The sequence below is a fragment of the Monodon monoceros genome, unplaced genomic scaffold (genome assembly GCF_005190385.1).
Source record: "Monodon monoceros isolate NGI ecotype Baffin Bay Population unplaced genomic scaffold, NGI_Narwhal_1 Super_Scaffold_14, whole genome shotgun sequence".
Classification (NCBI taxonomy): domain Eukaryota; kingdom Metazoa; phylum Chordata; class Mammalia; order Artiodactyla; family Monodontidae; genus Monodon; species Monodon monoceros.
Genome location: NW_021703770.1, coordinates 13,568 through 26,436, shown reverse-complemented (window position 1 = coordinate 26,436; position 12,869 = coordinate 13,568). Strand labels below are relative to the sequence as shown.

Sequence of the window (12,869 nt, the reverse complement as noted above, 5' to 3'; positions counted from 1 at the left end):
GGGGCGCGCGCGGCGGCGGGCGCAGGTGCGGACGCGGGCCGGGGACGCGGAGCCCGGGCGCGGCCGGCAGCCGCTCACGCCGCCCCTGTCTCCCCTCCCCCCGTGTTCCCCCCCCCCAGACCCCCCTCCCCCGCCCCCCCGCAGCTCGGGCCCTGGTCGTGGCGCGGCTGCCGCACGGTGCCCCTCGATGCCCTCCGGACGCGCTGCCTCTGTGACCGGCTCTCCACCTTCGCCATCTTAGCCCAGCTCAGCGCCGACGCGGTGAGACCCCAGCCGGGCGCGCGGCGGGCGGGCGGACGAGGCGGGGGCGCGCGGGGCGGGGGCTTCCGGGGCCGGCGTGGGGAAGGGCGGCTGCGCTCCGCCGCCCCCCGTGGCCTGGCCGGCGGGGCCCGGGCCTCTAGAGAGGACGGGTGGGAGCTGAGTGGGTGGCGATGTGGAGTTGGGGACTGACCTGGGAGGAGCCAGGCCGGGGCCCCAAGAGTGACTGATGGGTGAGTGAGTCCCCCACCCAATCTCTTTGGGGGCCTAGGACCCTGGAGGAAGCCGGTCCTCAGGGGAGCCGGGCAGTCTGGGCCCCCGGCCCTAGGGGCTGGAGGAAGGCTTGGCCTGGCAGAGGCGGGTAGACACCTTCACTTAGTGGGGTTCCTTCCCCCAGCTGGCTGCAGGCTCCTGGCCTGCCTGGGACACGGAGGGGGAGGAGCTGCCACCTTCCTTGGAGTCCTTCCCCACCCACCCCAAGTGGACCGTGGGCTCTGGAGGCAACTGCGTCCCCATGTACGGGTCCCGGGGGTGGAGAGGGTGCTGGGCTTGGCCCAGGTTGGCAGCCCTCCCCGGGAAGGCCCCATCATCTCAGGGGCCTCCTTTTTGTTCTCGTGATTCTTGTGGGGGCTGCCAGTTTCTATGGCGACAGCATCTGGGGCCAGCTTGCTGGCTGGGGCCGGCCAACTGGGGCTGGTGGGCGCTCTTGCCCAGGGCCAAGCCGCACTTGCTGGATCTAGGAAAGCCGGATCCCCCAGCTGGGTCACTAGGCCCCCCGAGGAGGGAAAGCTTAGGGGTCTTTGCTCATTGAGCCCCCCTGGCCCCGGCCTGGTGTGGAAGTATCCTCAGGCGGCAGATATGGAGGACGGACTGGGAGGGGGACACCGATTTGGGGGTGTTTGGGGTGGCTGGCCCTCGTCAGATGGGGATGGCGCAGCTCTCTGCTCATGGAACCCCAGTTTCCATGTGGAAGATGGTCCCAGGCCTCTCTGAGAACAGTCTGCCCCCCTCCTTTGTCCTCTGAGACGTGGGGAGAGAGAGCGATATTGTCAGCCAGGATCCCCTGGAGGGTCAGAGCTGGACAGGACCTTAGAGGTCATTGCCACTAACCCTTCTATCGACAGGCAGGGAAATCGAGGCTTGGGGTGGGGGGCTTGCTTAGAGTCTTGGGGTGACTCTCCTGGAGGGGTCTGTGGTCTTGGCCCAGATCCCAGTGTGCCCTCCCCCTCAGGCTGTCCCTGTGACAGGACTGTCGGTGTTGCTGATTCTGGGGACCCGCCCCTGAAGGCAGCAGCCGGGGCCATGCTGGGGGCTCCCCAGAAGAGATGGCTTTCTGCACAGGGGAGCAACCAGTGGGGCTGGGACTTCCTGGGTCCCCTGCGAGGCTGGAGCAAGCAGGGCAGGGCCCGCCTTGGGGGCTGCCCTTCCTTGGGGGGCAGGGGGGGCTCCAGAGCGGGACACTTGTCCAGATCCCCTCTCCCAACCCAGGGTCTGGCCTGTAGGAGGTCAGTGCCAGTCGAATCTTGAAATGCAGGCTTGTCCCTTACACACGGTGACCCTAGACTGGCCTTCAGTCTCTCTGAGCCTCGGTTTCTTCACCTGTAAAACGGAAATGGCCCCATGCTGCTCCGGGTGGCTGCGAGGGCTTCGCCGGTTGACAGGGACCCTCCTGGACGGGGCCTGGAGCGTGGCAGGGCCACTGCATCCTCGAGAGGTGGCATCCCGCTCGGGGGCTGAGCCCAGGGCCACCTGGCATGGAGAGCGTGTTGGGTGAGGGGTGAGCAGCTGACGCTGGTGGAACTCGGGGGTGGAGGAGTGGGATGCCCAGGGGGCCTTTCTCGGAAGAGCTGACCTGTAGCGGGGCCTCTGAGGGTGCGCGGACGGGCGCCCTGTGCCAGGACGGGAGCCCTGTGCCAGGACGGGCGCCCTGTGCCAGGACGGGAGCCCTGTGCCAGGACGGGCAGGCAGAGCTTTGGTCTCTGAAGGGTTCAAGGCTTTGCTTGGCAGGGTGCTCGGCAGCTGCAGTCAGAGGGGCATCTGGTGTCAGCCTGATCTGCACAGGAGGGTGAGACGCAGGCTGGCAGGTCAGGGCACCCCATCCCCACATCCCAGAAGAGGCAGCTGAGTCTGAGGGTTCGGGAGCCGTCAGTGGCCACAGAGCCACCCACTGGCCATGGGACCAAGGACAGGCTGCCTGGCCGCGGGGAGCCTCGGTTTCCTCCTCTGTCCGATGGCACAGTAGTGGGCTCTGGCTGACCCTGTGACCCCCTGAAGGCCTGGGCGTGGCTCAGAGGAGCATGCTGGGAGGGCGTGGGGGGGTGGGGGGGCTTGGCCTGTGCTGGGTTGCTCGCCTGTGCTCACCTGCTCTCAGAGCCATCGCCACCTTCCTCTCTTCTCCCAGCCAGCTCTGGCCCCAGAGATGCTGAGTGGGCAAGGGCCGAGAGGGAGAGGGAGACTGCTGGCCTGCAGCCCATCACGCCGTGCCGACCCCTCTGAGTGCCTGCGACTGGGCCCTCGAGGGGCACGGGGTCTGACGGGGAGACAAGCCCAGGCTGGAGGGAGGAGGTGCTCTGGGGGCTCAGCACCAGCCTCCCTTCCAGGGGTAGCTTGGGAGACGGGCACGAGGAGGAGGTGTAGAATAGGGCCCTGAGGGGTGAGCAGGAGTTCCCAGCAGGCTCGGCGGGGAGGAGGGATGGTCGCCCCAGGGACGGGGAGAAAGGCAAGAAGCAAGCGGAAGATCGGGTGGAGCTCGGCGGGCAGGCAGGGCGGGGGTGCGGGCGCTGCCGCGAGGCCGGGGCCCAGCGAGCTAGAGCTTCAGCCCGAGGTCCAGGGAGCTGGGTGGCTGGGAGGTGGTGGGCTTGGGTCCTGGAGGGATCCCAGCAGGCGTGAGGGCAGAATAACCCACCAGCAGGTGGGGTGGTAGCAGCGGAGAGCTGGGCTGTGGGTGGGGGTGGATGCTGCCCGTCTCCACCCGCAGAGTTGGGTGTGTGCGTGGGGCGTGGGGATTCGGTCTGAGCGGGCAGAGGCCGCTGGCATCTCGGGGTATGGAGTGGTCTCGGGACCGGAGTCCAGAGCAAGGCCCCCAGAGAGGACGGAAGAGAAGGGGTACTGTGGTCACACCCCAGGAGCCAGGGAAGGGTTAGATCCGGGGGGCATGGAGTGGAGGAAGATGAGACCATCCCCCCCTTGCGTGCAGCCGGAGTGTCAGGTCCCGGCTGTGCCGCTGCAGGCCTGTGACCACGGAGGGTTGAGTAACTGCTCTGAGTCACATCTGAGGGGGCGAGGCCACCTGCCTCAGCCTGGTGGGGACTGAACCTGTTGAGGTATTTACAGCATCCACACAGCCTGGCGTGTAGTAAACAGTCTGTGAGGCGTAGTTGTTGGAGGCGTCGCTCCTGTGATGTGCCCGAAACTGGGCTACGAATCTGACCAGAATCAAGGCTCAGCGTGTGCCCGGGATCAGGGGTCAGGCAATGTTGGAGTAGGGCTCGTTCACGTGGGTAGCTGTGAGCCACGTGTGGTGTTGGAGCGGAGACGGGATAAAGACAGCACCATAGGAAGGAAATCAGTGTTTAGGGCACATGAGACATGGAAGAGTTGGGAGAAGATTGCAGGTAGGGAATTCATGTGGTGGAAACTGACAACGACCACGTAAATGACAAAGAAGTAAAGGTGGGGGGTGGGGAGGGTCTGGTGCCCTGAAGAGACTCAAGACAAGGGGACGGGCAGAGAGATGAGGGGCTGGCTCAGACTGAATGTCCAGCGAGAGCCTCTGTGAGGAGGTGACAGCCAAGCCGAGAGAAGAGCCAGCCGTGTGAAGGTCAGGGGAAGAGCGCTGGGTGGCGGGACCAGCATGTGCAAAGGCCCTGGGGTGGCTCGGAGCCTGGCTGGGGAGCCAGTCTCCAGCAGGAGGCCAGCCTGCTTCTGCCTGATCTCTGTGTGGATTGGGACCAGTCTCTCACCCTTAAGGTCTCCGGTCCAGCCCTCCCAACAAGACCTTGAGATCCCTGACACTCCTGCCCACATTGTTGAGAACGTGCAGGGCTAGGGCTGTCAGGAGTGACGGATGAGCCAGGCGGAGAGGAGGAGGAGGGCACGGGAGGGCAGGTGGGCGAGCTGGCGGGCGTGCGGCTGCCAGGCCTAATGAGGGCAGATGGAGGCAGATGGCCACAGAGGTCGGGGCCAGAGCCAGCCACGAAGCAGGCCTGAGCCACTTACTCGGTCACCCATGACTTGCGTGGCTGGCCGGGCCTCTGAGGTTACCTGGTGAGTTCAGGGGTGCTGGCCGCAACCCGGAGCCCTCCAACTGCCTGTATGGAAACACAGAAGTTTGTGCTGGAGCCTCACCCGGGCCAGGCCCCCAGGGATCGCTGATGCCTGGGTGACCTTGAACGACTTTCTCGATTTTCCTGGAGCCTCTGCCTTCCTGGTCTCCATTCATCCAGGCAGTCACGTTGACCAAGCGTCCACGCCAGGCCTGGCCACAGGGGGCTCGCAGACATGAGGAGACCGGGCTGCAGGGACAGACAGGCACCCCCAGCCGTGGGACAGGGAGGGGACAGAGGGACAGCAGAGGGACCTGGGGGCGGGAGGTGGTGCCTCCAGTGTGGGGAAGGGCAGTCCAGGCCTCGGATGGAGAGCACAGCACGGTCACCATGGCGGGGGGCGGGGGAGGCAGCTGTGTCAAGTGGGGTGGGCCCTGGGGTGCCCTGTGCAGGAGCCCCGGGAACTTAGGCTCCCAAGGAAGGTGGAAGGTCCCATCTGAGGGCAGAAAGGGCCACCGTGGCTTTAGGAAGTGGGTGGGAGTCTCGCTTTGCCACGTTCTGGGGTCAGCAGGGGGTCTGAAGGGTGTCGGCCAAGTTAGACTTGGGACGGGCAGGAAGGTGTCAGCTCTGGGGTGGGGAAGCCCACGAGAAGCCCCTTGTCCCCTGGCCGAGCTTTCCCGTCATCTCCAGCCCTGGAAGCGGTGGGCACTCGCTCTCTCCAGTCCCTCCATTTGTCTTTGGGTTTTGGACACAGAGGGACCTGGGTCATTCCTCAGCAAGCACACGTGGTCCGCCTGCCGTGTGTGCTGGGCACTGGGCTGTGGTGTGGTCGTGGTTCACGCGGTCACATCGGGGGGCACACAGGGATGTGTAAGCAAGGACCAGCCGGTGGTTAGGGCTGCACTGGGCCACGTGGTGGGGAGCAGTGGGGTCCGTTGGCCTCTCTGAGAAGGGACAAGTGAAGACCAGAATGGCCCGAGATACTGCCACGCAACGGCTGGGCAGGGCATCCTGGCAGAGGGAATGGCTGAGCCAGGCGCTGAGTGGGAACGAGGGGGCAGCCCCGTGCGGGGGGGTGGTCTCACGAGCTGAAGGGGGGCAGGGCCAGACGTGGTGGCCTTTGGGGCCTTCGGACACAACTTGGGCCGTGGTGGGGTGGCATGGGAGACTCTGAGACTGGCTGCTGCTTGGGGAAGAGCCCGGGGGCTGGCCTGGGGGCATGGAGGGCAGAGGCCCAGCCCAGATGGAAGGGGCCCGCTGGAGGGAGGAGGTGGATGAGCACCTGGTGCAGGCTGTGGGTGGAGCGGCTGTCAGGGAGGGGCCAGGTCTGGAGGGGTGGGTGCTGAGTGCCCCGTTAGATGCAGCTGGAGCTCTGGGCCCCTTTCAGAGAGCGGTGGCTTCTGCCCGCGGCCGGAACTGCAGAGCCACGGAACCGGGGAGAGCTGTCCGTGGCGGGGCGCTGGGCCTGCTGCCTCCGTGACCTCACCTGTGACTCAGGGTGGGGGAGTCCTTCCCTGGGATTGGTGGGGGACGTATTGCCAGGCTGGGCACGCGACTCATTCTACCAGTGGGGCCGGGGCGGGGCACAGACAAAGACCCTGCCCTCAGCAGGGGGTGAGACCCCTCGCCGGGGACAGCCCAGGCCAGAAGGTGCTGGCGTGGGGGGTGCTCAGAGCGCTGCAGGAGGGCAGCCGAGGGCTGCTGGGCAGGGGCGCCTGCGGAGAATGCAGGGGTGGAGGGGGAAGGCTCCCCCGGCGCCCCCCACGGCCTGCAGGACCCTCAGTCTGCATGTCTGCCTGGGCCCCCTCACCCTGTTCTCTGTCCCCGGCCCCGGAACCCACCAGAACATGGAGAAGGCGATCGTGCCGTCGGTGGCGCTCATCGTGGGCTGCGGCGTGTCGTCCCTGACCCTGCTCATGCTCATCATCATCTATGCGTCTGTGTGGAGGTGCTGCTTCCGGCGGGCGGGGGGGGGGGGGGGGGGGGGGCGGGGGGGAGGGGAGCGGGGGGGAGGGGAGCGGACGGTGCAGGCACTTCCCAGGAAGGGGCTGACTGGGGTCGAGTCTCATCCCTTCTCCCATCAAGGGCAGCCGTGGGGTGCAGGGACCCAGCATCCTTCCTCCCCAGCTTCCCAGTTAGCAGCACCTGTCACTCCGTCGTCACCACCACCCCGCCCTCCCTGGTGGCTGCTCCGTGGAGGCTGCGTGGCACTGATGGTGGGGGCACAGGTGCAGGCCAGGGATGCCAGGCCTGCCTGCTCCTGCATGGCGCTGGGCCCGAACCACCACTCACAGGGGCTGGCAGGTGCGCCCCGAGCCCACTCCCCAGCTGAGCACCCTGCCCCGTGACCACGGGGACCCCAAGATCATGACTTCCCTGCCTGTTGTCTGTTCCGTCACGTGGATGTGCAGGGTCACTCCCCAAGCCCGGGGTCAAGTGTCAGGATGGGGGTCTCTGCTGGGCCGCCTGCCCCACACCCCTTCCCCCAGGCCACAAGGCCTCTTCACAGACCCCTGTGCCCTGGGTGCTGTCTGACCAGTGTTGGCCCCTGGGGTGTGGGGCGACCCCGTCGCTGCCGGTCACCAGCCCTGGGGCAAGGGACACGTGTGCACAGACTCCCTTCCCCCAAGCGTCCCACTTTGGGCCCGGAGGAGCCGGGGTTTGGGACAGTAGGACAGGGAGGGTCAAGCCAAGGTCACCCACCCAGCAGCCACCCGCTGGGCCCAGCCAGATTCCCAGTGTGTCAGCTCCAAGGGCAGCACGATGTCAGCCAGAGGCCAGCGAGGAGGGGTCGATGTGGCCATTGGGGGAGGGGTGGCCTCTGCTTTCCTGCCCCCCACCACCCCATCCTGCCCAAGGGCAGAGGCACCAGAGGGTCAGTGACCCGGAAACATCCAGTGCCCCTCCCACCAGCCCCTGCCCAGACCATCTGTCCTGAATCCCCTGGAGGCGTGCTTGGCCCCCTGGCCCAGCGCCTCCCCCGAGGCCGCTGTGGTTCTGAGGTTTTGGCCCACGGTCTTCAAACACCTCCTTCCCTGTGAGCTGTGTTCAGGACCCCGTGGAGTTGGCGACCCTGAGAGGGAACGTGGTGGTGGGGGAGCTGGAGACGGTGGGGGTGACGGTGCTGGTACTGGCAGCGGTGCCTGCGGGGAGGAGGTGGCGCTGGCCTTGGTGGCCACAGCACCCCGGTTCTTGTGAAGCTGAGACCCTTCCGGACGCCGATCATGGCCGCCCACCCTCTCCCACAGGTACATCCGCTCGGAGCGGTCCGTCATCCTTATCAACTTCTGCCTGTCCATCATCTCCTCCAACGCCCTCATCCTCGTCGGGCAGACCCAGACCCGCAATAAGGTACGCGGCCTGTGCCGTGCCGCGCGCCAGCGTCCCAGGCTGCGGGGCGCCGATGGCGGTGATGGTGGGCGTGCACAGCAGAAGCTTAGGGAGGAGGGTGCCACAGCTGTGCGGACCCCCTTGCTGTCCTTTGGCCGCAGCAGCCGCGTGGCTCGGTCCGGAGGGGCCTGTCACCTGGCCAGGGCGTGGGGACACCTGGCCCGGGCGTGGGGACTTGGTGTCCGGAGCCTTCAGCTGGACTGGCGCTTTGACATGAGCCAGCTCAAGCCCCGGCCCCGGCCCACCATTGGTACCAGGCTGTCGCCGTGTGGCCTCCGGGGGACCAGCTGCTGAGCGGGTGGGCTCCTGCGGCGTTCGGTGCGTGTGTGAGTGGGTGACGAAGCCGGGGAGAGGGGTGTCTGTCCCTGGCATTGGTGGGTGGAGTCGCGCAAGCACCCACCAGGACCGCGATGTACCACAGCCCATCTCAGGGTGGTGGAGCGGGTGAGCGCTGGCTGGCGTCCTACCTGGGGAGTTGATTTGGTCACTGTGCGGACGCTGGACTCGGGCCCTCGCCGGGGCAGGCGGAGTCACCGGGGCAGGCGGGGTCGCCGGGGCAGGCGGGGTCAGGTGAGCGAGCGCCTCTCCGCCTCTCCCACCGCGCAGGTGGTGTGCACGCTGGTGGCCGCCTTCCTGCACTTCTTCTTTCTGTCCTCCTTCTGCTGGGTGCTCACCGAGGCCTGGCAGTCCTACATGGCCGTGACGGGCCGCCTCCGGAACCGCCTGGTCCGCAAGCGCTTCCTGTGCCTGGGCTGGGGTGAGCGCCACGGGGCCGACGGGCGGCGGGGCCCCCCTCTCTGACCCGGCCCTCCTCCCGGCCCCTGGCAGCTCTCTCTCCTCTGAGCTTCCCTCCAGGCCTCCACTCCAAGGGGTTGCCTCGTTGTGTTTGAATGTCAGGTGAGGGAATAACTCTGTGGTATGAGGACGCCCCATCCATTATTGGGGCTATACTTGTGATAGAAAGTTTTTCCATTTTTTATCTGAAATTCAGACGCGGCCAGGCGTCCCGTCTTACTTGCTGATCCGGCGCCCCCCCCCCCGTTTCTGTGGGTCCTCATCCTGTCCACCTCCTGTCCCCTTTCTCACATGCTCAGTGTCACCCTCTGTTCAGGGGCTTCAGAGGTGCGTTTTGTTCCCCTTCCTGAGACGGGCGGGGCCTTGGGCAGTGGGGAGACCGACACCCTTTCTTTCTGCTCCTCCCCTAGGGCTCCCTGCGCTGGTCGTGGCCATTTCTGTGGGATTTACCAAGGCCAGAGGGTACAGCACCATGAACTAGTGAGTCGGGGCGGGGTGGGGACGTGGTGGAGGCCGCACGGCTCCCCCAGACCCTCCCCCTGCCCTAGAAGGTGAGGGCTGGCTGGGCGCCCATCTCACAGATGAGAGAGTCAAGGTTGGGCGAGAGTGAGGGCCCCGGGAGCTGGAGGCCGGGCCCTGGGGAGGCACCTGCCTCCCATCAGCCAACTCCTCCCGGCGGTGGGCAGCGGGGTGAAGAGAAACAGGGCTTGGGGCGGTTGGAGCCTCATTTCCTCCTTCCATGGCCTTGGACAGGTGCCTTAGCCTCTCAGAGCCTCAGTTTCCCCATCCGCATGATAGGGGATGCGCCCCTGCACCAGTGTGGGGATAAGGGGGGCTGTATGGCCCCTGGGCAGGCGGGGCAGGTGGGGGTGCCCATTTCACAGATGAAGTTACTGAGGCCCTGAAGGGTCGGCTGGGTCAGGTCCAGGGGCCTCAAATGCCAAGCCAGGAAGCTCGGGATTATCCTGGAGGCCGTGTGGCTTCCCAAGATGGGGGGAAAGGAGCCAAGGCCTGGGGGGCCATGGCTGTGGATGTGGGGAAGAACGGGCAGTGAGAGCCAGGAGGAGGGGCCGACAGGGCTGCGCAGGCCTGGCCCACTGCAGAGCCCCAGGGGGACAGGACGTGACCAGGCCCTGAGGCGCCCCCCTGCACTCGAATGAGGACCCGTGGGGTGAGTACTGGGAAGGAAGTTTGAACACCATCCCCAGGGCTGACAGGAAGGAGCACCCAGCCTGCTGGGCTCAGGGATGCATCAGGAGGAGGCGGGGTGTCGCAGCGGGGTTCTGAAGGATGGAGAGCTGTGCACTGGGCACATGGTGTGGCATAGAGAGCTCGGGGCAGAGGACACAGCACGTGCAGGAAGCCGAGCAGCCTTCACTGGGCTCAGGGCTCCTGTGGACTGCCCTGGGTGGTGCCCAGGAGATTTGGGGAAGTAAGGCTGGGGCTGGTGACCGAGTTTGGTGGAGGGCGCAGGTCATGGTGTGAGCAGAGGGCCTGGGTTGAGTGGGTGGGTGGAAGTCCAGGCCGTGGACCCAGCCCAACAATTTGGCATCACGTCAGGAAAGAGGGTATGCAGGTGAGATTGGGGAGGGTCTGTGAGGCAAGTTGGGGAGCCCAGGCCTGGGGGGAGAGTCGGGGGAGGGGGATGGTCAGGGTCCCTTCCTCTGGCGGCCTGGCCCTCTGCTGTGTGGTCCCCTGCTGTGGACCTGCTTCTTCATCCGTAAACTTCGTCTGTCAGCTGCCTGGGGGCTCCCGTGGGTTCTGAAGCTAAAGAACGTGCGGTCACCTGGCTTCCTCCTGCCCCTTCTCAGCGTCACGCCGCCCTCCTGGGAAGCTGGTGGTGCCCAGGGTGTGACTGGATGGGGGCTCACGCCTGGTCGCTAACCAGCCTGTCTCCCTCCCCAGCTGCTGGCTCTCCCTGGAGGGGGGACTGCTGTATGCCTTCGTGGGACCGGCCGCGGCCGTCGTGCTGGTACTGACCCCCGTCCCGACATCCCAGGCTGAGCCCCTCGCCTCCCCCTGGGTCGAACTTGGGTTTTACCTGCTGCCCCATCAGGGTTGCCCTGGTCACCAGGGGTGGGTGGTGTCCACAGATCCCCCCCCCTGACCTGCCGCAGGGGTGCAGAGGCACGGCTGGGCTGGCGGCCTTGTGTTTCTCTGAGCACATTCTGCCTGATGGCTGGACCCCGGCGGTGTACCTGTCAGGAGGCCTTACAGATTTGATGAGCGAGTGACCATAGGGCGGGGAAGGCGGACAGGCGGATGACCGGGACAGCAGGGGCGTGGCTGGGCCTGGGACTTTTCCCTCGATGGGGAGCCCGTCGCCCCCGGAGGAGGGAAGCACCTCCCCTTGCTTGATCCTCAGTGGGTTTTTTTCCTGCGGTGCCCACGTCCGCTCAGTGAGGGTTGAGAGACAGTGCCACACGCACACAGGGTTATTGTCACCCGGTTACGGATGAGCAGGGCGAGGCTGGGGGGTATCCCGAGATCGATGGCTTCTGCCAGGCCTGGCTCAGAGCCCATCTCGCCCTCCCCTCCCGCCTGCCCCCAGGAAAGGGCATTGCATCTGCAGAGTCCTGCTGTCCGGGCAGGGCCACACCTTGTTGCCCAGGGCACCCAGGGGAGGCTGAGCCTGCAGGGGGCACGAGTTGGGGGAGCCAGTGGGGGGGGGTGGCATTAGTGGGCAGAATCCGTGGGCCAGCCCCAGCCAGAACCAGCTCCTTTATTCCTGGAAGACGGCGGGCAGGGAAGCGGCAGTGTGCCGGGCATTTGAATGCCACTAGGCAGTGGGCCGGGCCTTCTAAGGGCAGGCGCCCCAGGAGGGGCAGGAGGGGGGATGTCAGAGGCAGGAGCCCCCCAGGTCCCTTCCCACAAAGCATCTGGAGGGCAGGGCCGGTCCTGACCCGCCGTGCGCTCCTGCCTGGGGCTCCTCCCGTAACACAGGGGACACGCAGGGAAAGGCAGGCACAGAGCCTGCTGCAGGCGGGGCGGCGGCCACTGGTGTCCTGCCCTCTCCCGCCCCAGCGCTGCCACCCGGGAAAGCTGCTTTCACCCAGACGGCCAGGAGGCAGGGCTGGGGTATGTGTGCGGCCACAAGCTTGGCTCTGTGGGGCTGCGGGGAGTCGGCCTCCCCAGACCTCCGGGTCCAGGGACCCATGGAGTCCCTGTCCCCACCTGAGACGCAGGAACGTGGCTGGGGGTCAGGCAGCCTCTCTGCAGAGTGGAAGCCCTAGGGGAGTGAGGATGTGAGCTGGGAGCCCCCTCCACGCAGGCGAGGAGGCCAGAGGGGAGGGGAGACCAGGGCCTGCAGGCCGTGGAGGAGGTGGATGGCTGGGACGCTGGGGCAGCTTCTCTTTGTCTAGGCGGCAGTCTGGGGGGGCAGTAGGAGAGTAGCCTCAACACCCAGAAGCACCTCCAGGGCCAGGTGCCCCGCGGTGGGGGATTGAGGGAAGACGCCTGTGGGGTGGCAGCCCTGGCTTAAGGCCCCGAAAGGGCTGCGCGGTGCGGAGAGCAGTGTGGCTCCGGCAGAGCCAGGCAGGAGGCGTCCCGAGGAGGCGTCAGGTCCAGCTTGAGCTGGGCGAGCTCGTGTGTGGAAGGCGCACGAGTTGCAGGGGCGCTAAGGAGGGGACGCGGGGCGAGCCTGGGTGTGGGCGGCGGCTGGACTGGAGGCCCCCTGAGGTCCCTTCTGTGGTCTGAGTGGGACAAGTGCCCCAGCAGCGTGGTTCGGCCAGCCCGCTCGCGTGTTTGACTGCTCTGGTCAGTCCCACTCCGGGCAGGGACAGCCTCACCGTGACCCCAGCCCGACCTCTGACCTCTGGACTCCATCCCTGATGGAATCCCAGCTTCATAAACTGCCGACCCCAGTGGCGATGGCCATGGGCCTGGGGACCCGTCATGTGGGAGGCTCGAGACGCGGTGCCCAGCCCTGGGCGGGGGGGGGGGGGGTGGGGGCCGTGTGGCACGGAGAACCCCACCTAGCGGCTGGGGCTGTGGGAGGAGACGGTGGGGTAAAGGGACGACAGCGTGAGAGCAGCCGGCAGAGCCCCCCTCCTGACCCGGGGGCCCCCCACAGCCGCCCCTCCCTGCCCCGCAGGTGAACATGGTCCCTCTCCTGACCCGGGGGCCCCCCACAGCCGCCCCTCCCTGCCCCGCAGGTGAACA

The 12,869-nt window shown here is 66.8% G+C and overlaps 1 protein-coding gene across 1 annotated transcript in view; it reads left to right on the top strand.

The window, feature by feature from the left end:
* Positions 1-12,869, top strand: part of ADGRB1 (adhesion G protein-coupled receptor B1) — a gene marked incomplete at its 3' end in the record, with an annotated part of 107,896 nt that overhangs the window by 81,768 nt on the left and 13,259 nt on the right. Inside the window, exons 17-22 of the mRNA XM_029223217.1 lie at positions 120-261; positions 6,368-6,471; positions 7,772-7,874; positions 8,520-8,670; positions 9,119-9,188; positions 10,614-10,680. Coding sequence (XP_029079050.1) covers positions 120-261; positions 6,368-6,471; positions 7,772-7,874; positions 8,520-8,670; positions 9,119-9,188; positions 10,614-10,680 — 637 coding nt within the window. The remainder of the gene's footprint in view (positions 1-119; positions 262-6,367; positions 6,472-7,771; positions 7,875-8,519; positions 8,671-9,118; positions 9,189-10,613; positions 10,681-12,869) is intronic.